The following is a 27,335-nucleotide window of genomic DNA, read 5'->3' on the forward strand; positions in this document are numbered from 1 at the left end:
TCCCCTTGGAATCTCCTCTTTGGGCTAAACTTTCCCCAATTGCTTCAACTGATCTTAAAATGTCCTGGTCTCTTTCACTCTCATCATATTCATTGGGCTCTCCTAGACCCATCCCAACTGGTCTAGGCCTCTCCTAAAGTGTGGTGCCCAAAACTGAATACAATACTATAGATGTGGTCTAACCAGGGCAGAATGTATCCGAACTACTCCTCCTCTCGTTTTGGGCACTGTGCCTCTCAAAACACAGCCTAGGGTCTTTCGTGAATTATTTCATTTTGTTTGGGTGAGAGGATCAAAATCTGTCATTTCATCAAGATAATAGTCCCTCCCCAGTTACAGATCAACAGCTCATCTCTATCTGAGAAGTCTTACGGAGTCATCTGAGGCAGAGTGTGACTTACCTGTGGTAACCCAGGTAAGGTAGTAGTGGTGGTGGTAGCAGTAGAAGGAGTAGGGGTAGTAGTAGTACTAGTAATAATGGTAGTAGTAATTATATAATTATATGGATAATTAGCATTTACACATCACTTTATGTTTTGCAAACAACTTTACAAATATCTCATTTGATTCTCACAACAACCCTGGGAGGTAGGTGCTATTATTATCTTACTGAGGCAGGAAGAAGTTAAGTGATTTACCCAAGGTCACACAACTAGTAAGTATCTGAGGGAAGATTTGAACGCAGGTGTTTCTAACTGCAAGTCCAGCACTCTGTCCACCAGCTGTCTACTATCTCTATCCACTCTATCCACCTAACTGACTCTAGAGGTATTCTTGACACCAAGACCTTCTCCTTATCCACTGACTATTCCATGATTCTTCTTCCATAGCCTAGGGTGACATCTTTTGAGGGTTGTCAAGTCACACTGTGGATTCATTTTGAGCTTGAAATATTTTATGTGAAGCTTGCTTTTTCCCTATACCAGGCATCAGTCACCCTGTTCGAACCCTGACATTAATTTGCTGTGTGACTGCTGGGAAAGTCACTTCCCATCTCTGATCTGAGTTTCTTAATCTGACACATGAGTGTATAGTACTAAGTGACCTTTAAAGTTTCCTCCAGATGTAATGTTCTATGATTCTAAGAAATATTCTTTCTGCCCTTGGGAAGCTCCCAGTCTCATGGAGGAAGATAAGACAGAAATATCCCTGCCAAGCAGCAGAAGGGGAAAGCGTAAGTAGGCATTCATGCACCCGTCCTCCATGGGTCTTTAGATTGGATGATCCAAAAAGGTGGCCCAGTGGAAGGGGCCAGAGACTGTTATAGCTAGAGACCATCAAGAACCAGGGTCCTCAACGTTGTATGTATGTATGTGTGTGTATGTGTGTAATGTGTGTGTTTGTGTGTATATGTGTGTTGAAGACTCTTTGTCAATTTGATGAAACCCATGGGTCCCTGCTCAGAATGACATGTTTAAATGTACAAGATATATAGAATTACAAGGGAAACAGTGATGCCGAAATAGTTATTAAAAAATCATAGACACCAGGTTAAGAACCCTTGATCTGATCTTATCTCCTCCAGGAAGGAAGTGACTTTCCCAGGGTCACCTAGCGGGGGCCAAGGGCAAAACCAGGAACTGAAAGCAGGTCTCCTGGATCATAATCTGGGTCTCTTTCCACTACAAATAATGCAAAGGGGGGCTATTGGGGTGGGGAAGGGAGAAGGTAGCTTTATCTTGCCCCCTTCTGCCCTCTCTCTTCGAGATATGATGGTAAAGACGCTTGCAGCTGGCAGTTGCCGTGTCCAGGAGGCATTTCTGGCCACAAGAGCAGCGGGGGTACCCCTGCAGATGAAACCTGAGATCCTTCAGAATATCCAGGGGAGTTATTTCACCGCCCAGTCAACTGATTACAGCATTTTATTTTATAGTCCAGGATGGGGGGGATGGGAAGAGGGTTATGGTGCCGGGAAGTCGCATCTACTGGATTTATGACCTGCCAAGCCAGCTCGGGAATGACGCTGCCACTGGGGGAGGAGGCCCTGGCCTAGGGAGCTCTGGTTCCTGGGTTTATTCCTCCCATTCTGGGCTTTTAGGAAGAAACACCATTTCATTTTCCTTGCTGCTAGCCGTGGGAGGGGGCCGGGCTTGTTTGGATTTATAGGCAGCTTGTGTGTGATCTATCCATTGCCGGCTCCTTTCTTCCCCCCCTCCCCTCTCTACCTTTCCATACTGCAGGTCTATATATAAACTTGGCACAGAACCATGGGGCATTGTGGGGGCCACCAAAGGGAGAATGGTATCGAAAGAGGGTGGGGTGAGGGATTGGAGGGGAGCTAAAAGTCTGGGGCGGGTGGCATAAACCCAGCTGAACCTGTCCTCCAGGAGCTCCAGCTCAAGGGGGAGATAGAGTCTCTGCCCCCTAAGAGCTCGAAGGCTGAGTGGGGAGACACCCCCTGGGAGGGGGCCACCAGCTGTGCCTCTGTAGCTCTTAACTAGTGGAAGTCCCTGGTTTCCTTCAGGACGCAGCCCAAGACCCCCTTCATAAAGCTTCCCACCCCAATACTACTGCTTCCTAGCCCTCCCCCAATCGCCTAGCATCTGTTTTCCTTAGAGGCGCATTTTATTTTCCTGACAGAATGTAAGCTCCTTGAGGGCAAGAACTGTTTTCACTTCCATCCACATCCCCACGTCCCTAGCATAGTGCCTGGCTTGATTGATTGAAGCAGGACACAGATAAATGTATGCACAAAACGGACTTAGGAACAGTTTGCCCACAAGTCCGAATTGAGGTTGTTTTTGTTCAGCTGGCATAGCAAATCGATGATGGCCGTGGAGTTTTCTTGGCAAAGATACTGGAGTGGTTTGCCATTTCCTTCTCCAGGGGATTAGAGCAAACAGGGATTAATGACTTGCCCAGGGTCACACAGCTAGTCAGGGTCAAATTTGAACTCAGGTCCTCCCGACTCCAGGCCCAGCGCTTTATCCACTGCGCCACCTAGCTGCCTGATGACCTAGGTTCGAGTCCCAGCTCTGCCAGTTGCTTGCATAAGTCACTCCGAGCTTTAGCTTCCTTCCCGGTAGGGGTTTGGACTAGATTGTCTCCCCATCCCCTTCCAGCCCTTCCAGTTCTAAACCCAATGGTCCTATGACAGGTAAAGCCATTCTGAAGAGTTTTCATTGTTGTTCAGAGGTTTCAGTTGTGTCGGACTCTTTGTAAAATTTGCAGAAATACTGGAGTGGTTTGCCATTTCCTTCTCTAACTCACTTGACAGATGAGGAAACTGAGGCAAACAGAGTTAAGTGACTTGCTCAGGGTCACAAAGCTAGTAAGTGTCTGGGGCCAAATTTAAACTCAGGAAGCTGAGTCTTCCTGACTCCAGACGCAGCACTCTATCCACTGCACCACCCAGCAGCACTGTATACTTAAGAATGCTTTGAAGTTAGTCAGGGCAGCCTTCCAGTTAAAAGGGAACTTCCTATCACCAATGAGGACATCAGAGGGGTCTTGGGTTGGAGAAACATCTTCTTAATGCTCTATTGGCACAGATCCTTGGAAGGTCCCTTGGCCCCGTCTAGTCATGGGTACCTTCTTTTTCCACCATGTAGCCTACCCAAATCCTAGAAGGAATTGATTCTATCTCACCCAAATCCATCCAAGAATGAGGCGGGAGAGGAGTCAGAGACTGAATTACAGGATCCCAGATTTAGAAAGTAACCTGAGAATCCATCTAGTTCGTTTTACAAATGAGTAACTGAGACCTGATCAAGTGACCTGACCAAGGTTACACAGGCAATAAGTATCAGAGGTGGTATTTGAACCCAGGTCCTTGAACTCCTGAATCAGCTCTTTCCAATATGCCAGGCTACTTCATTGCAGCTTTTCCTTTTTTCTCTGCAGAGAAGTCTTATAGAGTCAGCTCCATGCCCTCATTATTTTCTCTGCCAATTCACTGCATGACCTTGGGAAAATAACTTTCCATCTCTGGGCCTCAGATTCCCCCAGATGAATATTCCTCAAGATTCTTTGAAAGGATGGAACTTATACTTAAGAATGGGTACTTTGAGCTCCTCAGGGGGTGGACGAAGGGAGTGGGGGGGGACCCTAATGCATCTAAACTGGAGCCTGCTTGGTGGTAAGATGTCTCAATCCCTTGATTCAAATAACCGGGAAGACCCCTGAGATGAGGAAAGCTCCCTAATTCCTACATAACTTCCAGGAGTGTCTCTGATGAGTCAAGAAAATGGATTATTATTTTATACCTGCTTCCACCAAGTAGGTGGCCCAGTGGATAGAGCACTGGGCCTGGAGTCAAGAAGATGAATTCAAATACCACCTCAGATACCTAGTAGCTATGTGATCCTGCGTAAGTCACTTAACCTCTGTTTGCTTCATTTTCCTCCACTGGAAAATACAATAGTAACTACTATTATACTATACTACTATATGAGATAATATTTGTAAAGGGTTTAACACTGTGTCTGGCACATAGTAGGTGCTTAATAAACACTTATTCCATTCTACCATTATCCTTTGGTGGAATTCCTCACTGGAATTCCAAAGGCAAGCAGCCGGAAGCCAAAGAGAGAGGTAGCTTTTCTTTTCAATTCCTCTTAAACCCTACCAAGTGAGTGCTCCTGACTCTGTCACCAATCCTCTTGGATGGGCCCCATCGATACAGACCAATCTGACTTGCTTTCTTATGCCCATCCTTGTTTAGGACTAAGCTCTTGATCCATCCCCCAAAGAGCCAGAATATTTGCCCAGCACCTTGGGGCAATTCCCAACTCAAGGACTATACTTTTCATCCTGGCTCCTCTGGATGTTGCTTCATTGTGGCCCTATGCTACTCCTTATCCAAAGGCTTGAGGTAAATGAATCTGCCCTCCAGGACGCCAGGAGAGTAAGGAGCTATTGTTCTGGTTCCTGTTTTTCCATTTCTCCACCTAGGAGAGGACCTAAGCTAACTGCATTACTTTTTGTCATCACTAGACAATCAAATGTCAGTTATATTTTTATTTTCCCCTCGGAGAGCAGGGGTAGATCGATATTATTGTTGAGTTGGTGTTATCGCATTGAGGAAGGCAATACAACCAGCTGAATCATGGACTTGGGAAGGGAGCCTGTTCAATTCAATTTTGGGGAAAGAAGCAGAGATTTAGAACTGGAAGGAACCTTAGAAGTCATGTCCAACCCCCTCATTTTACAGGTCAGGGGACAGAGCCCAAAGTGACTTGCCCAGGGTGATAAAACTAGTAAGTGTCTGAGGTAGGATTTGAACCCAGGTCCTCCTGGGATTAGAAGTCAGCACTTTATCTAGCTTTCCACTCTCTGGACATTAGTATTTCTACCCATATCACCAAGATTCTATACAATCATTATGCTTGATCAAGAGAAGAGATAGAGTCATTACTGATGATTGCAAGACTTGCCCCTTACAATTAATTAAGTATATCCAGAGTGAACCTGAGTGAAGGGGGAAGGATTCACAAAATCATAGAAGGTCAGAGCTGGAAGGGATAGCAGAGACCTTTTTCAGGGAGTTGTTACCTGTTATCCATGAATGTGGTTTAAAAGATAGACAGACAGACAGACAGAAAGACAGATGGAGATAGAGAGAAAGACAGAAACAGAGACGGAGAGACAGAGAGACAGAGAGAGAGACAGATGGAGACAGAGAGAGGCAGAGACAGACAGACTGAGACAGAGAGACAGAAAGAAATGTTTTAATAACTGGATTTCAATATAATCAGTTCCCTTTGTAATCCTATGTAATTTGTCTTATTCGTTCATCCATCCATTCATTTTTATTTTGTGTTTTTATTTTTTTAGAGACCTTCCCTTGGTCTCCTTGTTTTGACCTGGCTGGCAGAATATGGGCCACTCACAGGCCTGTTCTCACTGCTTGTTAGCATCAGAGCTTTGACCTACGTCGTCTCCAACCTGAGCCAGTTGGCCCCTCCCACATCCACCCCACCTATACAGACACAATCCTGTCTCAGGGGTTTGCCATATTGGTGCCAGACTTAATTGAGTATCCAATCAGTTTAACCCTCTGCTGCTCAGAATTCCCTGGCTCAAATCATCCCCCAGCCTCAGCCTTCCCAGTTGCTGGGACCACAATTGTGCATTCCCACGCCTAGTCATTTTATACATTTAAAACACTATTTTGAGAAGAAGTCTGCAAGCTTCACCAGTCTGCTAACGGGGTCCATGCCACACACAAAAGACTAACACTGACCCTAATGATATCTGATCATAATAAATGCTCCTTGAATTGAATCAAATTGACCTAAAATCCCTTCTACAACTTCCAAAACAAATGATCAAGCAGTCTTCTCCTGAAGACCCTTAGTCATAGATTATGTACCATCTCCTGAGCCAACCAATTCTACTTTCAGATTGCTGTAATTTAATAGCTAACATTTATATAATGCTTACTATAATACAGCACTTAGCATAGGCACTGTGCTAAGCACTTAATAATTATTAACTCATTTGATCATCACAACAACCTTGGGGTGGAGGGAAGAGGCTATTGTTATTCCCATTTCAAAGATGGGGAAACTGAGCCTGACAGAAGTTAAGTGACTTGCCCAGGCTCATACAGCTAGGAAGTGTCTAAAGCCAGATTTGAACTCAGGTCTTCCTAACTCCAAACCCAGAGCACTATCCAATGGGCAACCTAGCTGCCTCTAATGACACATTTCCCCTGCTGGGTCTCAGTGGAAAGTGTATTGGATTTGGAGTCCAAATCCTAAATCTGACACTTAATACCTATATGACCTTGGGAAATTGTCCTTCCCTATCTAGGCCTCAGTTTCCTCATCCATAAAATGGAGGGAACTGGAATAGATGACCAATAAGGTCCTTTCCAAATCTGAATCCACCATCTTCCTGATTCTTCCCCTCTGTGACTGAGCTGAACAGTACTGTTCCATCTTCCACAAAGACCTTCAAACACTTGAAGACAATTTTAATGCCCATTTTAATGTCAGGTAAGACTGACTCTCAGTGTAGAGAAGTAACCATTCTCCACGGCATGCTTACCCTTGTATTCTCTTTCCCTCTGGTCAGGGAAACCATCAGAGTGTGTTCTGCCTGTGTCCCCTGGATGTGTCTCGGGCAGCTGTCACCGTTGTGCTAGACTGCCCAGACATGTAGACGTAGCCAGCAACTGGGTTGGGAAGTCTAGCGAGGCAAAGACTTCAGACCTTCTGAAAGTCAAGTCCACTTCTTTGAAGGATGCCTGTCAGGGCTGGTCATATGACAATTGCAAAATTATCGATCCCAGGGACAGCTAGGTGGTGCAGTGAATAGAGCACCAGCCCTGGAGTGAGGAGAACCTGAATTCAAATTAAGTCTCAGACGCTTACTAGCTATGTGACCCTGGGCGAGTCATGTAACTCTGACCGCCTCAAAAAAAATTACCTTTCCCATGATTATCCCTACTTGTTAGTGGTAGCTGCTAGGAGTAGATTTGAGTGCAGATCTCATGTTTCCCAGGTCAGTGGCCTTTCTACCATACCATGAGAAGAGAGCATGATAGAGTGGGGTCATTGCTGAGTCTTGAATCTGTGGTCAGAGTCAAATTCTGAGTCTGCCTGTGTGACCGGGGGTAAGTCCCTTAACCTCCGTACCATCAGTACAATAAGGGAATTGGATTAGGTGACCTTTGAGGTCTAAACCTATGGCTTTCAATGCCTTTTATAGCATAGGGGGTCCATGGTATCTCTCATGCCTCAGTGTCCCCACTAATAACTCTGTGTCTGGGCATTGCATTGTTCAGTCATTTCAGTCACGTCCGGCTCTTCATGACCCCATTTGGAGTTTTCTTGGCAAAGATACTGGAGCGGTTTGCCATTTCCTTCTCCAGCTCATTTTACAGAAGAGAAAACTGAGGCAAACAGGGTGAAATGACTTGCCCAGGGTCACACAGCTAGTGAGTATCTGAGGCGGAATTTGAACTCAGGAATATGAGTCTTCCTCATTCCAGGTCGGGCATTTTCCCACTGTGCCACCTAGGTGCTTCTGTGTCTGGACATATATATCCCTGAACCCCCTCCTACTCCTGCCGAGGACCTTAGAGACACGGGAGAAGGCAGTTGATCAGATACTAATACCAAGTCTCTATCATCATTACACCTCATTTCACTGATCACTGTTACCATTACCATCATTGATCATCAATCTTATTCTTATTGCTTACTGTTATTAATATTCATCACCCTCATTAATGCGATAGATCATTGTTATTATGTATTATCGATCACATGCCCAAGAGGGCCTATGGCTCTATCTTCTTGAAGATCTCCAAGCACATTATGCGAAGTTCCTGTGCAGCTATGTTAGACCCTGACACCACCCCCTCTCCTCCATACACACATACCCCCTTCCTAGGCAACCCTTCCCTCGGTACCTCTTTCCTGGGTTACTTACAATGCTACTTGCCTTCAGGCAATACCAAACTCTAACGAGAATTTTTTTTTAATTGCAAGTGATTAGTTTTAATTTGGGGGCAATTAGTGGGGAAGAAAGGAAGCATCTGATCTTCATTAGAACTCATAAAAGCAGGAGATTCCTGCTCCTGCCATCTCCTTCCCTTCCCCCCTTACTCTCTGCCTGTCTCCAGCCCTCAGCCCACTGGCAGCAGCGGGTTCTCTGGCAGAAGTCTCAAATGAAGAATCTGGAAGTTCTGATGCCATCACCTGAAGGGATACACTCCCTCAGGCATCACGACAGAGGTGAGATTTTAGCAGAGCATTGAAGGATGGGTAGAATTTGGCTAAGTGGAGGAAGCGGAATGGGAAGAGGGCATTCTAAGTAAATGGAATCCTCCTCCTGTTCCATAACTACGAAACCTGGGTGAGGGGGTTAAATCACACCCCTTTCTCTGATAAGGTCATTGTCTCATCTGGCAGTTTGGAAAATAGTCTACAAAATCAGCGAGTGGAAGTGGCAGTAAAGGAAGCTGGGAGTTTTGTCCCCCGGGCTCATCCCCAATCCCCTCCTCTGCCCTGGAGGATCACGAGATGGCAGATTTAGAGCCAGAAGGGGTCTTAGAGCCATCTCGTCCATTCTCCCATTTGACTGATGAGAAAACTGACCTTCAGACATGTTTGAATGACTTCCACAGACCCACATAGCTAGGAAGCGGTATTTGAACCCAGGTCTTTCTGACTCCAAGGCCGCTGCACCGTAAAGGTCACCTAGTTGGTCTACTACCACCAGTCCCCTCCCAGCCCCAATTTTATAGACAGGGAAAGAAGTAAGTCGTAGGCTAACAGACTACCAGAGCCTGAAGGGACCTTAGTGACTATTTAATCTGTTGCTTTTATTTTGAAAAGGAGGACCAGAGAGGGGATGTGACTTGTCCAAAGTCACACAATCAATTAGTAGAAAAGCTGGGAGCCCGACCTCCTGGATCTGAGTCCAAGGGTCACATGATCTGCGCAGGACCTTGAGTGCCCACTAAAGAAAAAGATCTCCTGCCAGGTTTTTAATCCCCTACTCCTCTACCCCACCAAACTCAAAACCCACCAAACTTTATAGCTGCAAATACGGCAGGATTAGCCCTAAAACAGGGAGGTTTACGGTCTCAACTGGTCAAAATGTCCACGTAGGAGTCTGCTCATGGAGAAGTAGACATTTCTCATTCTGAGGCAGGGCAGTGGGGACAGAGAGAAAACGGTGCTGCACCTTTGGTGCCTTGGGATCAGGCAGTGGCCAAGCATCTGAAGAGCTGTGAGTATGTTTAGACTTGGCTGTCTCCAGGCCCCTGCCTGAGCCTCGATGTAAGGAATGAGCCCCCCTAAGGAGGACAGAGCCAACAGTGCCCTTGTCTCTTGGTCTAGTCTTTGAGTCTCCAGAACTTAGCACATATAATAGGTGCTTAATAAATGTTTATTGTTTAAAGATGACTCCTTTCACAGTACCACCTGGAGTCCCAGGCAGGTGAAAGAGAGAGCTTTGAGAAATCTATAGTGAAGCCAGACTGAGAAATCAAGGCTCTTTTCTCCCAACAAAACAATCCCCCGCCCTCTCACCCGGCCTTTCCCCAGAACCAGGGGAAGGAGAGGGGTGGCCGGGCAATTTAGAAGAATTAGTGGATTTCTCTGCAGGCCACAGAATGCAAATTCTCCCTCCGCCAATGACTTCTTACATCAGGACGACCTGTGCTTTGACCACGTAGTTAATATATTAGCCAGAATAGCAGACGATTAGAGGAGATAATTTAAGGTTACAGCCTCCTTGGGGAGGAGCAGGCTGTTGGCTGGGCTGTTTGGGGCAGGGAGCCTCTCTGATCGCGGGAGGGAGGAGGGTTGGTGGGGGATAGCTGGAGAGAGATTTGTGGAGTTTGGTTGGAAGTGATGATTCATCCTGGGATGGGGATCTTGACCCTCCCTGTGCAGAGCTAGCTAGCTCCTCCCCTTCTCTCCTGAGCTTTCATTTGACACTCGACGTGTCAGAAGCTTGTCTGCGTTGGCCAGTCCACCCGGCTCTTCCTTGAACCAGCAGCTTTCTTAGCCACTCCCTTTCCCATCCCACCAGTGCTGCAGTGAAAAGAGTCAAGTCAACACGTACTCATTAAGAACCTACTATGTGACAGGCACATAAATAAAGGTAAATACAAATGAAAGACTGAGATTCAAATCCAGATTCTACCACTTTTGGCCCTTGTCACCTTGGCTAAGTTACTTATTAACTTTTCTGGATCTCAGTTTCTTCATTGGTAAAATGAAGGGTCTAGGCTAACTGATACCTATGGTTTAAATCTATGATTCCTTTCAGCCTCCCAGAGACAGATTCCTCTCTATCCATTCTCCACCCACCCAACGACAGGGACCTGATTTGGGAGGTAGGAGTATGGGGTAGTGGCAAGAATCAGGAAAAAACTCAGATCAACTGCCACCTTCTACATCAGGGCTTCTTAATCTGAGGTCCATAGACTCAGAGAGTACATGAACTTGAATGGGGAAATAATTACATTTTATTTTCACTAACCTCTAATTGAAATTTAGCATGTCCTTTGGTTAGGAGTGTAGGCAACAAACCATAGTAGTATTAAGCACTTAGCACAACATTGGGCACACAGTAGGTGCTTAATAAATGTTTATTGACTGATTGACTACCAAAGGGTAGATGACACCAAAAAAGTGAAGAACCCCTCTATAAGATGAAGCCTTTCCCAGTTTCGTTCTTTGTGTCCCTCCCCAGTACTTTGCACAGTGCCTGGCACATAAGAGATGACCAATAAATGCTTGTTGATTAAAGATAACTCCTTTCACAGTACCTTCTTTCCAATTCTATGGTTCCAATCACTTAAAGAAATCCTTCCCTATCAAAACCCCAGAGCCAAGCCATGACCTTCCCACCAGAATCAGCTCACACCACCAGCTGTCCAATGAAGATGGTGGTGTGCCAATCCCAAGACTCAGGTCCTAGTGCAAGGACGAGACAGGGATGAGGATAGAGACTAGAATGACGATTTCATTGGAAATAGAAACTCCAACCCTGTACTAATATAAGCTGTCACCTTTCTCTGCGACTTACGGTCTGAGAACGTTTTTGAAAGCCAGTGTGTGTCCAAGGTTGGTCCCAGGTCTCTCTGCCTCTGAGGCCAGCTCTCTACCCACACTATACCAGGCTGCCTCTCAAAGCAAAGCCCTCCTGGATGCCATGCCCCTTTACGTCCCTCCTTTGCTAACTTCTTCTCAAGCCTATGGCCTTGGGGTGACCTTTAACACCTGTTGCCTTTTGGAGGATTATTGAATATGTGCATTTTCTGGAAATTGATCATCTGTTTCTATCACACTGGGAACACTCACAGGGAAGGAACTCTGGGAGAGTTCCCTGACGGCAGACTGTATCTTTCTTTCAGATTGGAAGCTCCCTGAGGGCAAATATTATCTCTTCTCCTTTAGACTGAGAACCCCTTGATGTCTGGGACTATGTATCCTTCATCAGACTATAAACTCCCTAAGCGGAAGCCCTCTCTTCTACTTAAATATTTCTTATGACTGCCTTCTACAGAACACTGTCAAAGCCAAATGTAACACAATGATCTTACTCATTTGGGGAGCTAGTGACCGGAAATTACCTAGGTCCTTCTGACTCAGAAATTACCAAGGAACAAAGGTCATCCATCTGTCTGCAGGCTGGACTGCTCCTAAAGCATATATCAATCCATCAAAAAGCATTTATTAAGCATCTACTGTATTCTAGGCGCTATGGTAGGAACTGGAAATACAAAGACCAAAGTAAAGCTCTCAAGGAGCTTACATTCTATCAGCGGAGACGTAGACATAGCAATAGAGACATAGCCATAGCCATAACCATAGACATAGACATAGACATAGACATAGATGTAGATACAGACATAGACATGAACATAGACAGGGACAGGGACATGGACATGGACATGGACATGGACATGGACAGAGATATAGATATAGATGATACAGATATGAAGAGATAGAAGAGAAATAGAGATACAAGGTATATATTAAATTATATATATATATAAATTAGAAATAGAGATACAAGGTATATATTAGATATATTAAATATATTAAATATGTTAAATTATATATATATAATATATAAAACTAAATTAAAAAGGTAATGTCAGGGAAGACACTAGTAATTGAGGGGCCCAAGAAAGGTGTCTTTTAGGAGGTAGAAGTTGAACTGAGTCTTTTTTGGGGGGAGGCAATTGGGGTTAAGTGACTTGCCCAGGGTCACACAGCTAGTAAGTGTCAAGTGTCTGGTCTGAGGTCAGATTTGAACTCAGGTCCTCCTGCCTCCAGAGCCAGCACTCTATCCACTGTGCCACCTAGCTGCCCCCAGAACTTGAACTGAGTCTTAAAAGAAACTAGGATGCAGAGGTGAGAAGGGATTGCGTTCCAGAAGAAATGTGAGACAGATGATGCAAAGGCACATAAAGGGGAGATCGAATGACTTGTACCAGGAACAGTATTCCTGCCGGTTTGGCTGGACTTTAGGGTATGGATGGTGCTAATGTATAATGAGGCTTGAAAGGTCATTTGGAGCCAAGCTGTGAATAGCTTAAAATGAGCAAACAGAGGAGTCGGTATTTAATACTGGAGGTAATAGGGAACCACTGGAGTTTATTAAGTTGAAGAATGGTCATCTGACTTGTGCTGTGGGAAGATCTCTTTGGAAGATCACTTTAGCAGCAACATGTAGGATGAATTGGAGAAGGAAGAGAATTGAGATAGGGAAGCCAATTAAGAAGCAATTATATTCATTCTAGGCTCAGGTGGTAAGTGCTAGGACAAAGGTGATGGTTTCGAGTGGAGAAAAGAGGAAAGATGCAAAGAATCAGAGGTCTATCCTCCACTGTAGAAAATGCTGGATTGGGAGTCAGAAGTGAATTAGAATCTTTTTTCTGACTGCTGCCCCTCCCTCCCCCCCAAAAGAGTCAACAAGGTGGCATAAGGACTAGGGCAGCATACTTGGAGTCAGGAAGATCTGGATTCTTTTCACCCGCTGTGTGGCTCTGGACAAGTCATCCAACTTCTCAGTGCCAAGTTTTCTTATCTATAAAATGGGGAAATTGGACTCAAAGGACCCTGCTAGCTCTAAAACCATGGTTCTGTGACTTACGCCCTATGTGATCTTGGCAAATCACTTAATCTCTCCCAGATTTAGGTTTTCTTATCTGTAAAATGGGGAAGGATGTCAGAATAAATGGTTTCTGAATCTCTTCCAGCTCTAAATATATAAATATATACCCCTTAAAGGTTCCTAGAGAAGCAAATTATATTCTACCTGTGTAATCCTTGAATGTAAGGGAGGTGTATTTGAATGCATCTGTTGTGTGTGTGTGTGAAAGAGAGAGCAAGGGAAGGAGGAAGGGGGAGAGAACGAGGGAGGAAGGGAAGAAGGGAGAGGAACAGAGAGAAGGGAAGCAGGAGGGGAGAGAAAGAGAGAGGGGAGAGGAAAGAGGAAGAAAGAGAAATGAAGAAAGGAGGGACAGAGAAGGGAAGAGAGGGAGAGGGGAGGAGGAGGGACAGAGAGAGAGGAAGGGAAGGAGGGAAGGAGGAGAGAGACAGAGAGAGGAAGAAAGGAGAGAGAGAGAAAGGAAAGGAGAAAGAGCGAGAAAGAGAGAGAGAGATTGTTTATTCCTCTGTGTTTGTGTGTGTCTGAGGTGCACACACAGTCACACACACTCTTGGCTGTTGTTCTTATTGTGTCTGGGCTGATTCCCTCCTCCGCATCTGACCTTATGAAACATTCAGAGGATTTTTCTTTCCCAGCTCTCTCTCTCTTTGCCCTTTCCAGGCGCCCTGATGACTGGAGAACTATTATATAAAGTTCTATGCAGAGATACAGGGAGTGGGAACGATGGCACGTAGCCTGGCGTGCACACATAAGTGTGTACATTTATCCATTCATTCTTTCATTCGTCTTTCCATTCATTAAAAAAAAAAAAACTTTATAGTCCCAATTGTGTGCAAGGCACTATGTGAACACATGCACACCGACATGCTTATACCCACAAATACACACATGTACAAGCACACGCCACCCAAGAGGATGCTGGTAAACACTGCAGTAGCCTAGGCTAGCACTAGCCTGGGAATCAGGATTCCTAGATTCTCTTCCCAGTTTGGTGCAAAGAGATGCCAAGAAAGTGGTAGAAACCTCCCAAATTCCTACAGTTCAGGCTTCTGCCTCCGGGTACTTAGGATAGGGACGAGGACCATGATTTCATCAGTGTCAGGCACTCCTGGCTGGGAAGCTTTCTCTTTCTATCAATACAGGTCAGCACCTTCTCTGCCTCGAATTGTCTTAGAGACTTGTCTAGAGCAGAGGTGTCAAATTTATCTACCACACACCCCCAGTACTATCCCCAAACTAAGTTAAATATAACTGAGAAATATTTAACAAAATAAATACAAATACAATAGAACGTGTTATTGTGTGGTTTTCTAAGTCCATTGGAGATCTTTATATAGGGTCCAGCACTTAGCACAGTGCCTGGCATACAGTAGGCACTTAATAAATGTTTATTGATTGTTTGGCTTAGTGACCCTCTTTCTATGTGAGTTTGACACCTCTGGCTTAGGGTATTCAGAGGTTAATTGACTTGCCCAGGGTCCCACAGCTCTGTTGGGTCGAAAGCTGAGCTTGAACTTGGAGCTTTCTAGTTTCAAGACCAGCTCTCCACCTACTACACCACACCATTTTACTTCCTTAAGAGTTCACGAGGTTGCATTTTGGGGGCAGCTAGGTGGTGCAGTGAATAGAGCTCTGGCCTTGGAGTCAAGAGGACCTGAGTTCAAATACGGTCTCAGACACATAACACTTACTAACTGTGTGACCCTAGGCAAGTCACTTAATCCCAATTGCCTCATCGAAAAGGAAAAAAAAAAAAGAGTTCACTTAACACTTCCCAAACATGGCCCCGAGGCCTGATTTTACCACAACCTTGCCCAATGACTTCAGGCAAGTCAATTAATATGGACTCTGACTGTACCTTCCAGCCAGACTGATCTGCCGTTCCCTACATATGTTCCTCTGTCTCTCACCTCCCAGCCTTTGCAAAGGCTGTGCTCCATGACTGGAATGTTCTACCTCTTCCCTATCACATCTTAGAATCCCAGTCATGCTTGATTCCTGGCAGCTACTAGTGATTTCTCTTTCCTGAAATGACCATGTATGTGTTTATATATGAATCTCTCCTCCCCCTTTCCTCTCCCACCCTAAAAGGCAATTATAAGAAGTGAGAAGATGGGGAAGATCTGGACTGGGATGGTGGTTATGTGGGTGTGGGGGGAGGGACACAAGTGAGAGGTGATTCTGAGGGAGAATCTGAGGGACTTGGCAACTGCTAAGATGGGGGAGAGAGAAGGATTAAGAGAGCAGACAAGGGATATCAGGTTTGGGTGATTGAAGACTGGTGTTTCCATTGAAGGTTGGGTCAGGCTAAGGCAGACCACAGGGTCACAAAACTAGAGCTGGCAGGGACCTCAGAGGTCATCAGAGGCTAATCTCCTTGAGAAGGTTAAGGGATGTAGCCAGGGTCCCGACTCCAAGGCCAATTCTCTATCCACTCCGCCATCTTAGAATTCAGTGTGCTTCTCCAGCCCCCAGCATTCGCCACGAAACTCCAGGCCCAGGCTGCAGATCTCCATTTTCACTTGTCAAAATCTTTCTCTTCTTCTAAGGCACTTCTCTGGTCTTACCCTTTCCATGGACCTTTCACTGAACACCCAACTGAAAATATTCTCTTCCTCCTTGAAATTTCCTAGACTATTTCCTTTACATCCTTCACTCTACCTTATACTCTAATGCTCTGTATACGTATCATTTCTTTCTTTTTTTTTTTTTTAGGCAATTGGGGTTAAGTGAATTGCCCAGGATCACACAGCTAGTAAGTGTCAAGTGTTTGGTCTAAGGCCGGATTTGAACTCAGGTCCTCCTGACTTCAGGGCCGGTGCTCTATCCACTGTGCCACCTAGCTGCCCCTATACATATCATTTCTGACTTTGATCTCCATCTCCTCCAATAGAGTGTAAGCTCCTTATAGGCCGGGATTGTCTTTTTTTCCCCTCTCTTTCCTTCAGGACTTAGCCCAGTGCCTAGGACAGAGCAGGCAGTTATAATTGTTCATTGATACTCCAGTCCAGTCTTGTCCTCTTTTTCATATTCAAAGACTGTTCGAGGGGCATAAACAGGGGGCAACTTTGAAATTTGTTGTTCTCTTGGACAGGGCTCTGAGCAGCTAGGTGGTGAAGTGATTAAAGAGCCTGGCCTGGAGTCAGGAGGACCCGAGTTCAAATCTGACCTAAGACACTGTATGACCCAGGGCAAGTCACTTGACCCTGTTGGCCTCAGATCCTCATCTGTCAAATGAACTAAAGAAGGAAATGGCAAACCACTCCAGGATCTTTGCCAAGAAAATGGGTTCATGAAGAGTCTGACATGACAATAACAACCTTGGATTCCAAAGTCATCTTACTTTTCACTGCATCACAAGACACTGTTTTATTTGATCCTCTCAGTAAGTCTGAGGTAGTAAGGGCAGATCTTATCATGCCCATTGTACAGCTGGAGAAACTAGAGCCCCAGCATGTCAATGGTAATACAACTTGTAAGTGGTAGAGATGAGACTTGAACCTAGGTCTCCTCACTCCTGTGCTGTTACTGTGGTATTACACACACATACACACATACACACATACACACAGGCACTCAGGTCCAGCCCTGTGTGTGCCATTCCCCACCCCTTTCTCCAACCTTGGGGAAGGCCAGGTATATTTATCCAACTCTTTCCCATCTTTCAGATGGATCTGACTCCATCTGGCCATCCCCTCCCTCCCTTCATTCAGACAGGCCTGGCAGGCATCCAGATGGTCAGACTAGAGCTTTGGGAACTGGGGATGGGGCTAAGGAGAGCTAAGTGCCACTTAGCAAGCTGTAGGGTCCCCTGTGGGTGGATGAAGTGGGGAAGGGTCACTGATTCTGACAACTTCCTCTCTCCTAACTTCTACCCCCCCCAGGTATGATGTCAGAGTCCCTAATAAACAAGAAGTGCCTGCTATGTTACTGCAGCTGTTCCCTTTAGCCCCCAAGGAGAAGGGGAATGTGGGTCCTCAGGTCATGACCCCTGCTCTCTGCCATAGACAAACAGATATTAGATAGATGATAGATGATAGACAGACAGACAGATAGATAGATAGATAGATAGATGGGTAGATAGATGGATGGATGGACAGTCAGATGGATGAACATACAGGCAAATGGATGGATAGATAAATGTATGGAAAGAAGGAAAGAAAGAAAGAAAGAAAGAAAGAAAGGAAGGAAGGAAGGAAGGAAGGAAGAAGGAAGGAAGGAAGGAAGGAGGGAAATGTAGGTAGGTGATAATGTAGGTAGATGGAGCCTGTATCAAGTACTTACTATGTTCTAAGCACTATGCTAAGCACTGGGGATACAAATAAAAGGAGGTAGGAATGCCCTTGCCTTCAAGAAGCTTACTTTCTAATGGAGGAAGGTCACACATAATGGTGAAATAAAAAGGGAAGGCTGTATGGCCATGGTGGCAAGATCATAGTCACCTGAGCACTGAAACTCCCTGCATTCCTGATGAGCAATGATGTGTCAGGTCCCAATAATCCCCAGGTTGGGCATCAGACCTGGGTCACTGGGGAGGAGAGCAGAATGCATCCTGACTCCTCAATTTATTTTCATTTATTGATCCTATTAAACATTCTTGCCATCCTCCCCCCCAGATTGAAACCTCTTGAGGGCAGAGACATAGTGGACAACTAATGAAAGCTGATTGAATTAATTATTGAGAGAATGTTTCCTTTGTGTGTTTCTTCAAGTAATTCAGCCTTGGAAATGTTACTAAAAGCAGGAGTCAGGAGACAAGGGTTAAGCTGAATGAAGAAATTATCTATTAGCACCTCTTGGATTGGAAGTTTCTTTTATCTACGCACACACACACACACACACACACACACACACACACACACACACACGCACGCACACAAACACACACACACACACACATACCCTGCTCTGGGACCTACTCACTCTAACTCCAGTCTCAGCCACAGCTATCCTCACAATGAGGACAGAGGACATCTCTATAGACATGTTAGGATCTCAGAATTTTGAGCTGGAAGGAACGTCAGAGGTCATATTCCAACTGCCTTGTTTTATATTTGGTTTGTAGGTCTAGTGTTTGAGGCTGCGTGGTCTAACTTGAAATGCACCAGTGCTAGGGTGGTTAGCTTGAAGGGCTGAGTGCCCCAGTGGGTGCTTAAGGGCTCTGCTCCCACTGGGCTCCATGCTATTCGTGATTCCCCCCAACTTAGGTCCATTTCCCAAAGACTCTCCTATGCCCGTGAGGATGACCATCGCTATTATTTCAGAAAACGTAGCTTTTCCATTTGCCCCTGCCCACCTGTGCCTATTGGCCCTGCAAAAGAGCTGAGCCTCAGATCCAGGGAAAAGGCCATTAACCTAAACTGGTCATTTGGAAGGGCTAAATTCTAGGACAAACTGGGCAGCATGTCTATGCATGTGTGTAGTACTTTAACATTTGCAAATCTCTTTCTGTTTTAACTCAATTGATCCCACAATCCTGTGAATTAGGTGCTATCATCATCTCCATTTTATATATGAAGAAACCGTAAAATGGGAATAAGAGATAAAATATAGAGTTTAAGAGACTTGTCCAGGGTCATGTGTCATGTGTCTGAACTTGGGTCTTTCTGATTTCAGGTCTTCTGGTCTTTCTACTTTAATACCCACCTGCTGAGAGTGGGTGGAAGGAGGGGGTATGGGGAAATGGCCTTCCCAAGCTGTCGCTAAATGATGATATAAGTAAGGAGTACTTTAAAACCCAAGTTCGGGGAGCCCCTAGAGACAGAGAGATTCTGTAATCTTAAGAGAAAGAGAAAGAATGAAAATTTCATTTGTAAGTGTAACACCCGTTTATGTTACCTCTGAGTATTCGTGGCCAGTTTGGGTTCAGAGCTACTTAGATTCTTGCTAAAAACCCCTATTTTTCCCTCTCTGAACACCTCTCCCGCCAAGCAGACAACATTAATTATAGGTTGTACATTATGTAAGTCTTGCAAAAAGAGATAATTTACTTAAAATAGAAATGCTGGCCAAATAGTAGGAAAATACATTAGGCAGCATTCTCAACAATGGTTCCCACCTTCCCTCGTAAGTCTCCCGGGGAACATGGTGTTGGCACGTATTTTGCTTCTCTGAGGTTTATCCTGCTATCTTCCAACATCTCTGGGAAACATTAATCAACCCTTCACTGAATCTGCCTTGGGTCACATAGGGAATAAAAGACTTCGCCAAGATTGGAACCCAGGCCCTCTGAATCATCGTTATTTGCACCACAGGAAACCACAGGTCTGATTACTTAGGAGACTTTTGTGTGCTTTGTTTGATGGTGTTAGAATGATTGGTTTAGAAATTAGAAATAATGCCTTCCATGGGCCACGGATTGGCCCTGGGATTTCATTGGGACAAGCAACCCCCATATGAATGGATTCCCACTACAAATGAAGGTCGGCATCATCTCTGAAATTTAGTTTTACAGGGTTGCCTAGAGCATTGAAAGATTAAGTGAATTGTCCAGGGTCACACAGCCAATATGGGAAAGAGGATTTGAACTCAGCTCTTCCTGGCTCCCAAGGTTCTCATTCGTTATCCAGGGGTGGCCTCGAGGGCAAATGTGGCCCTCTAGGTCCTTAAGTGCGGCCCTTTGGCTGAATCCGAATTTCACAGAACAAATCCCCTTAATAAAAGGATTTGTTCTGTAAAACTTGGACTCAGTCAAAAGGCCTCACCCCAGGACCTAGAAGGCCACATGTGACCTCGAGGCCCCGGGTTCCCTACCTGCCTCATAATGCTTTTCATTGCTGAAAGATTACACTCCCCCCCCCCCCCCCCCCCCCCCCCCTGGCCTCCCCCGGGGGGAGGAGATCGGGGCCTGTGGGAGACATTTCTCAGGGAATGGGGGCGGGGGGCAGAGACAGTGGGAGGTAAGTGCCCGCAGCTCCTTGATCTGCCCTCTCTTTCTGTCCTCTCTTTCCAGCTTCCGGCCGCTCCTCCCACCCGGCCACGCCGATGCCCCCGGAGGCTCATGCTGCCCCGGTGCTGCCCGTCAGTTACAGACTGTCGCACACCCGCCTGGCCTTCTTCCTTCGAGAGGTGCAGCCGCCGCCCCCACCTGCAGCCAACAGCAGCGGCGGGGCGCCCCTGCAGCGCTCTGAACCCTTCGTCGTCTTCCAGACGAAGGAATTACCCATCCTCAACGTAACCCTGGGACCCTTCAGCACCAGCCAGGTCCTGGCCCGGGAGCTCCTACAGCCCGCCAGCACTCTGGACATCCCTGAGAGGCTGACGGTCAACTGGAAGGTCCGGGCCTTCATAGTGCACCCTCGGGTGCCCGCCTCGCAGCCCGTGGCCCAGGTCTTGTTCTACGTGGCCGGCCGGGACTGGGACGACTTTGGGGCCACCGAGAGACTGCCCTGCGTCCGCCTGCACGCCTTCCGCAATGCGCACGAAGTCAAGAGCTCCTGCCGCCTGAGCGGAGGGTTGGCCACCTGCCTGGTCCGGGCCGAGCTGCCCCTGGCCTGGTTCGGACCGCCTGCTCCGGCGGCACCACCTCCTGCCCGCCGCAAGCCCCCTGAAGGCCTGGAGCCCGAGCCTGGCGGGGAAAGCCAGCAAGCCGAACTCTACTATAGACTACACTCCCCCGATGCCAATGGGGGCTGTGGTGGGGAGGGGGCCCGCCGGGGAGGGGGAGGGGCCCGCGCCGAGGGCCCCACGCAGTACCCGCTCCTCCGAATAGGCAGCATCAGTCTTTTCCGCCCCCCGCCCAAGCGGGCCCTCCAGGAGCACCGGCTGGACGGCAACCTGATCATCCGCCTCCCAGATCGACCCCTGAAACCTGGGGAGGTGTTAAGCATCCTCCTCTACCTGGCACCCAACTCTTCCTCCTCCTCCAGCCCCAGTGTGGAACATTTCACCCTCAGGTACAAGGGATGCGGCGTCAGTAGCTCGGGGTGTAGTCCTAGGATAATAGATTTAGAGTCACCCTGGAGGCCATCTAGCCCAGGCCCCTCATTTTACAGATGAGGAAACTGAGGCTCAGAGAAGTTAAGGGACTTGCCCAGGGTCACCCACTTAATGTGTCACAGGCAGGATTTGAATCCAGGATTTGTAAAAACCAACAGAGGTCCAGCTCACCAAATGTCTCCATCTTCCTACTACCTTCAGGAAAGGCTGGGCTTGACCCTTCCCGGGCCTGAGTTCTAGTCCCTGCTTCACCATTACCTTGACTTTGGCCAAGTCAGTTCACCCTTGGAGCTTCGGTGTTCTCACCAGTGTAATGGGAATGATCCTACCTGTTTCCCCTATACCTCATAGACTCATCCCTTGCCCTTTTGTTTAGGGTTCCTAGAGAAAAAAATAGATTAAGGACAGGAAGGTCCAGGTTGGGGAATTTGAGAGATGCTGGCAGCAATAATAATTACAACAACAACCACAACAATAATAATAAATATGGAACGTTAAGGTTTGCAAATTATTTTATATATATCATCTCCTTTGATCCTCACAACAGTCCTGTGAGGCAGGTGCTGTTCTATCTTCATTTTACTGATGGGGAAACTGAGCCTGCTAGTAAGTGTCAGAGGCTCACCTTGAATTCAGGTCTTCAATGCCTACATTTTATCTACTGGGCCCTTTAGCTGTTGTTAATGGGGGAATTGGAGGAAGCAAGAGGGATGACTCCTGGGGTTTATGAAGTTGATAGGGTACCCCAGTGTGGAAAGTTTCCCTCCTGCCTGCCTCTCCCAGGTTCCAATAGGTGAATTAGCTGCCAAGGTCAAAGCCCCTCTCCATATTCATTAAGCTCCATTGGAAAGTTGCATAGTTGATTACATTGACTTCTGTTGGCAGAATGGGCTAGCAAAAGGTCACAAGAATCTCCTTGTCCCCAGAGAGGTGAGAAGAAGGGGAGGTAAGAGAGGATGAGTGAGGTTTAGGCTTTAGCTCCCAGACTGAGCACCAGTGCCTCTTCCAGGGAGCGTCTCAGCAAATTGAAAACTCGTTGGTGCATGGTCCACACTTCATCGACTTCAAATGTATTATAGATTCATTGCAGGCCAATGTAGTCCCATTAAATCTCATAATTTCCTAGACTCTGAGCCTTCCAGAAAATGGGAAACCCAAACTGAACTGCCCTTATGAATAGATTACAGTCCCATGAGGATGTCTACATGAGGTGAAAGGATCGGAGATTATAACTGGAAGAGACATTAGAGTTTAATCCCTTGGTTTTTTGGATGAGGAAACCGAGCTTAAGTGACTTTCCCGACGTCACACAGGTAGTAAATGGCAAAGGGACTAAGTATTTATTAAGTGACTGCTGTGTGCCAGATGCTATGCCGAGCATATTTTGTAAATATTATATCAGTTGATCCTTGTAATAACCCTGGAAGGTAGGTGCTGTTATGATTCTTATTTTATAGTTGAGGAAACTGAGGCAAACAGAGATTAAGTGATTTGCCCAAGATCGCATACCCAGTAAGTGTCTGAGGCTGAATTTGAACTCAGGTTTTCCTGATTCCAAGCCCAGAGCTCTCTTCACAACATCGATTAGTTAGAATATAAATGCACATTCTCTGACTCCAGCGCCCTCCTCTTTTCACTGAGAAGTACACATTTTTTGTTCTCCTCACACCCCAAACACCCAAGTCTGTGCCTGAGATACCACCTTTAGCAATTCACTCCTTTGGGTCAAGCTTACCCTCTCCTTGCTAGCCTAACAAGATTTTAAACTCCTTGAGGGCAGGAAATGAGCCCCATTCATCCTTGCATCACTTAGATGAGTACCCTAGAACACAGTAGGTGATTAGTGGGTGTTGGTTGAATTGAATTGCAAATAGGGCTACCTCTGGAACGCACCCACTTTAACAAGATAGTTAACACCTGAGTGTGAGAAAGTGAGGAAGCTCACCAGATCCTGCTTCAAACAGCCAAGTATTTGGAACACATTCTCCAGACCCTTGGAACTGAGAGAGAATTCCCCAGACGCCTGGCGCTTCCCCTTCACAAAGAGGTTAATTGGATTGCTTTCCCCCAGGCATAGGGAATACACTTCCGAACCCAAAGCAGAAGCTTAGTTCATCCTGCCCTCACCACCATGCCTTAGACTAGGGTTCCATGTCAGATGGTGTTGCTTTGGGTCCCACCATGACCCCTAGCCTCTTCTTCCTTCTTCGTCCTCAGGGTGAAGGCCAAGAAGGGAGTTACCCTACTGGGCACCAAGGCCCGAAGTGGCCAGTGGCAGGTGACTTCAGAACTGCTCACAGGGGGAAAGCACTCAACCGCCACCGTGGATGTGTCCAGAGCTCAAAGTGCCCCCTTGCTTCCCAGGTCAGCCCAACAGCCATCTTGAGCCCTCCAGAGGGTGGTCCCCCTGCTGACCCTTCTCATCCTGTACCCACTGCCTCAGGGAGTTTGGGGAAGAGAACAGGAAGGGGAGGGAATTTTAGAAGGGAAAAAAAAAAATGAAGGCCAGATCAAGGCAGAACCAAGAAATCCTGGCTGCCAACAGGGAAGCTTCTGTTCCCAGCACCAGCTGGAAGGTGAGAAGAAGTGGGCATGAGTGCAGTAGATACTGGAAATTAAAGAGCTAGGCAAACTTTGGTAAGGCCAAGGATTGGGGCGAGGGGGGCAGGATTGGAGGGATTCCAGGCCCACTTATTGAGTCTTTCTCAAGGGTCAGGGAGATTGACTCCCCACCAGTTAGACTGCTCTCAGGGATCCCCATCCCACCAGAAAGGAATAGCCCCCGGCTTTTCTTGCTCACCCCTCCTGCTGCCACTACCTTCATACCCGGCAGGGAGGGCGAGGGACCCCTGGAGATCCTGCAGCTGGACTTTGAGATGGAGAACTTCACCAGCCAGTCCGTGAAGCGCCGGATCATGTGGCACATCGACTACCGGGGCAGGAGCCCCTTGCCCGACCTAGAGAGGGCAGTGACTGAGCTGACCGTCATCCAGAGGGATGTGCAGGCTATTCTGCCCCTGGCTATGGTGAGGGATGTCCCGAGTGCATGAGAGCCTGTGATGGACTTTGTGTATGTAATGCTGAGAGGTCTCCCTGGAGACCCTCTGCTGCGGATGTACCTGCCCATGGTTCATACGTATTTGCATATGTTCACATTGTTTTTCCTGACGACTGTGAGTCCTTTGAGGGCAAGAACTGTTTCATTCCCGTCTTTGTATCGATAACATCTATCATAGTGCTGATACAGAAGAGGTGCTTGGTATAGGCTTGCTGATTAATTGGTTGATTGATTGATCAGCAGATGTATGCATACGATTGTGTAATCACATATTTACACTCACTAATGTATGTGTGTAACTGTGTGCATATGATTATGTATGTAGGAGTGGGTGCGTGTCATAGAGGCAGTGTGGTACAGTGGAAAGGGCACTGTATTTGGAGTTGGGGGCCTGGGTTCAAATCCTGACTGCCACTTACTACCTGTTTAATCATGGGCAAGTCATTTAATCTTTGGGCCCGAATTTATAAAATTAGAAAGTTAAACTAGATAGCTTCAAAGGTCTTTTCTGTCTAAATCTGTGTGTGTGTGTGTGTGTGTGTGTGAGAGAGAGAGAGAGAGAGAGAGAGAGGTGGGGGGGAACAGAGACAGGCAGAGAGAAGAGGAAGAGGGTGATTGTGTTAATACTAAGTATGGGAGTGACTGAGTGAATTTGTGAGACAATATCTGAAAGCGATGTTTAGTATTAATTCATTTCAACAAGCAATTATCAAGCCCTTGCCATGTAAGGAGCACTCTGCTAGATTTTAAGAGTACAAAGATAAAAAAACAGCAACATGATACCTGGCCTCAAGGGGCTTACACTCTAGTACAGAAGGAACAACAAGTAGACATAGGAATGATTCGTGCAGAATTTGAGGGCAAAGGATCGTAGAATTATGGACTTAGATCTGGAAATGGCCTTAGAGGGAGATCCAGAGCAAGTGATCCAGGCAGATTTGAAGAAAAGGATCCCTTTCAGCTGGGGAAATCTGGGAGCACTTCTTGGAGGAGGTGGCACCTGAATGGGAACAATAGGTGGAGATGCAGATAGGACACACCCAAGGCATACTTGTGCAAATGTCCATTGGAGGAAGGGTCATGGAATGGCCCATTTATCTGAGAGGCCAGTTAGAAGGATACTTCTAATATAATGAAGGAATAATTGAGCGTATTTACCTATGGATGTGGATCTGAACCTGCATGTTGGTACAAGGGGATAGACACGCTTGACTTACGCCTCATCTGAAGAGTGAAGAACAGGGGGGAGGAGCATTGAGGGTGGGGGAGGAAGAGCCAGAAGGGAAGACGAGGAGGACAGACACTTTTCTTCTCCTGGACGGTAGAAGAAATGGAGTAGGCTGGGGTCTGGATAGAGCCGTAACAACCTCCTTTTTAAAAACATCGTCCCCATCCCCCCTCCCCCACAGGACACTGAGATCATCAACACAGCCATCCTGACTGGCCGGACCGTGGCCATACCAGTCAAGGTCATTGCTATTGAGGTGACGGGTCTGGTTCTGGATGTCTCGGCGCTGGTGGAGTGTGAGTCCAACAATGAGGACATCATCAAGGTGGGCACTGTGTCCCTCAAGGCCCCCCAAAGGAGCAAGTATCCCAGTGGGAGACAGGAGTCCGAGGGGACCTGAGCCAAAGGGGGTTAAATTAGTATTAGATAATACTCAAGAACAAATCCATTTTGGGTGGAGTGTTGGAGGACACAATAGTATCCTGATGGGGAGAGGGAAGGATGGAATGATGAGATTTGCGTGTCCTCTGTCTTGGGTTGGGGAAAAACTATTAGTTTTTATTGTTTTGGGTTTTTTTTTTCCTGATGAATCTTGAAAAGCTGCCTGGAGGAGGTGATCTTTTAGATATATGAATAATGGGGGAAAGATGGCTTGGCACCACTCCAGGGACTAATACGAGAAAAGTCCTATTGAAAAGAACTACTTACCATAGATATAGAAGGACAGAATTCTCCTTTCTTAATTTAGGAAACTAACACTACAGCAGATTGGGCAAAGGAGTTGAAATCAGGGGTTCAAATCCCCTTGGATCCCTTAATAGCTATGTAATCCAGAGTTAACCTCTCTGGGCCTCAGTTTCTTCATTTGTAAAATGAAAGAATGAGACTTATTGACCTCTAAGTTCCCTTCTAGTCCTAAATCTGTGATCCTCTGTCTCTTCCTTATCCTCATTCTTCCAACCCTGATCCATCTGTAAACACCTCAAGCTGCTTACTTTAAACCAGACTATTGTAGGTATACCGTGTCCTCAGCATTCCTGGGATGTAGGAGGCCCAGTTTGTGGTAAATCATTTGTCAGACTGCCTCCAGGGGGCCCCCAGATTGATCCCTTCTTGCCCAGTATGGAAAGACGGTTGGAGGCAAGCAGGGGAAGGGGTGGGGAATGGGGGGAGTACATGAGGCAGTAGAGGAATAGGGGAAGAGGGAGGGAAGTTGGCACAGGCCTCTTACCTGGGGAGCCAGAGAACCACGATTACAGTGTCAGGGTTCCCAGCGGGCTCCATAAATCAAAAGATTACATGGCTGGATCTGTTTTCTGTTCCTGTAAATAATTCAGCATTAAGGAGAACAGAAGAAGGGGGAGGCTGTGGGTTTTTATTCCTTCTTCCTCCTTCTCACTCTCTCTCTGCCTCTCTCCTCAATCTCTCTCACACATCCTCTCTCTCTCTTTCTCTCTCTCTGGGATTGAAGTGTATGTAATTCATCTCATCCATAGATGCTCCTGCCGCTAGGAAGGATAA

At 46.5% G+C, this 27,335-nt stretch overlaps 1 protein-coding gene across 1 annotated transcript in view; it reads left to right on the forward strand.

Annotated features, from left to right (window-relative positions):
• Positions 1-27,335, forward strand: part of TMEM132E (transmembrane protein 132E) — a 113,317-nt gene that overhangs the window by 77,601 nt on the left and 8,381 nt on the right. Inside the window, exons 2-6 of the mRNA XM_027861717.1 lie at positions 20,430-20,489; positions 20,543-21,485; positions 23,746-23,892; positions 24,362-24,554; positions 25,996-26,139. Coding sequence (XP_027717518.1) covers positions 20,430-20,489; positions 20,543-21,485; positions 23,746-23,892; positions 24,362-24,554; positions 25,996-26,139 — 1,487 coding nt within the window. The remainder of the gene's footprint in view (positions 1-20,429; positions 20,490-20,542; positions 21,486-23,745; positions 23,893-24,361; positions 24,555-25,995; positions 26,140-27,335) is intronic.

The sequence above is a fragment of the Vombatus ursinus genome, unplaced genomic scaffold, assembly GCF_900497805.2.
Source record: "Vombatus ursinus unplaced genomic scaffold, bare-nosed wombat genome assembly UNPS02014768.1, whole genome shotgun sequence".
Classification (NCBI taxonomy): Eukaryota; Metazoa; Chordata; class Mammalia; order Diprotodontia; family Vombatidae; genus Vombatus; species Vombatus ursinus.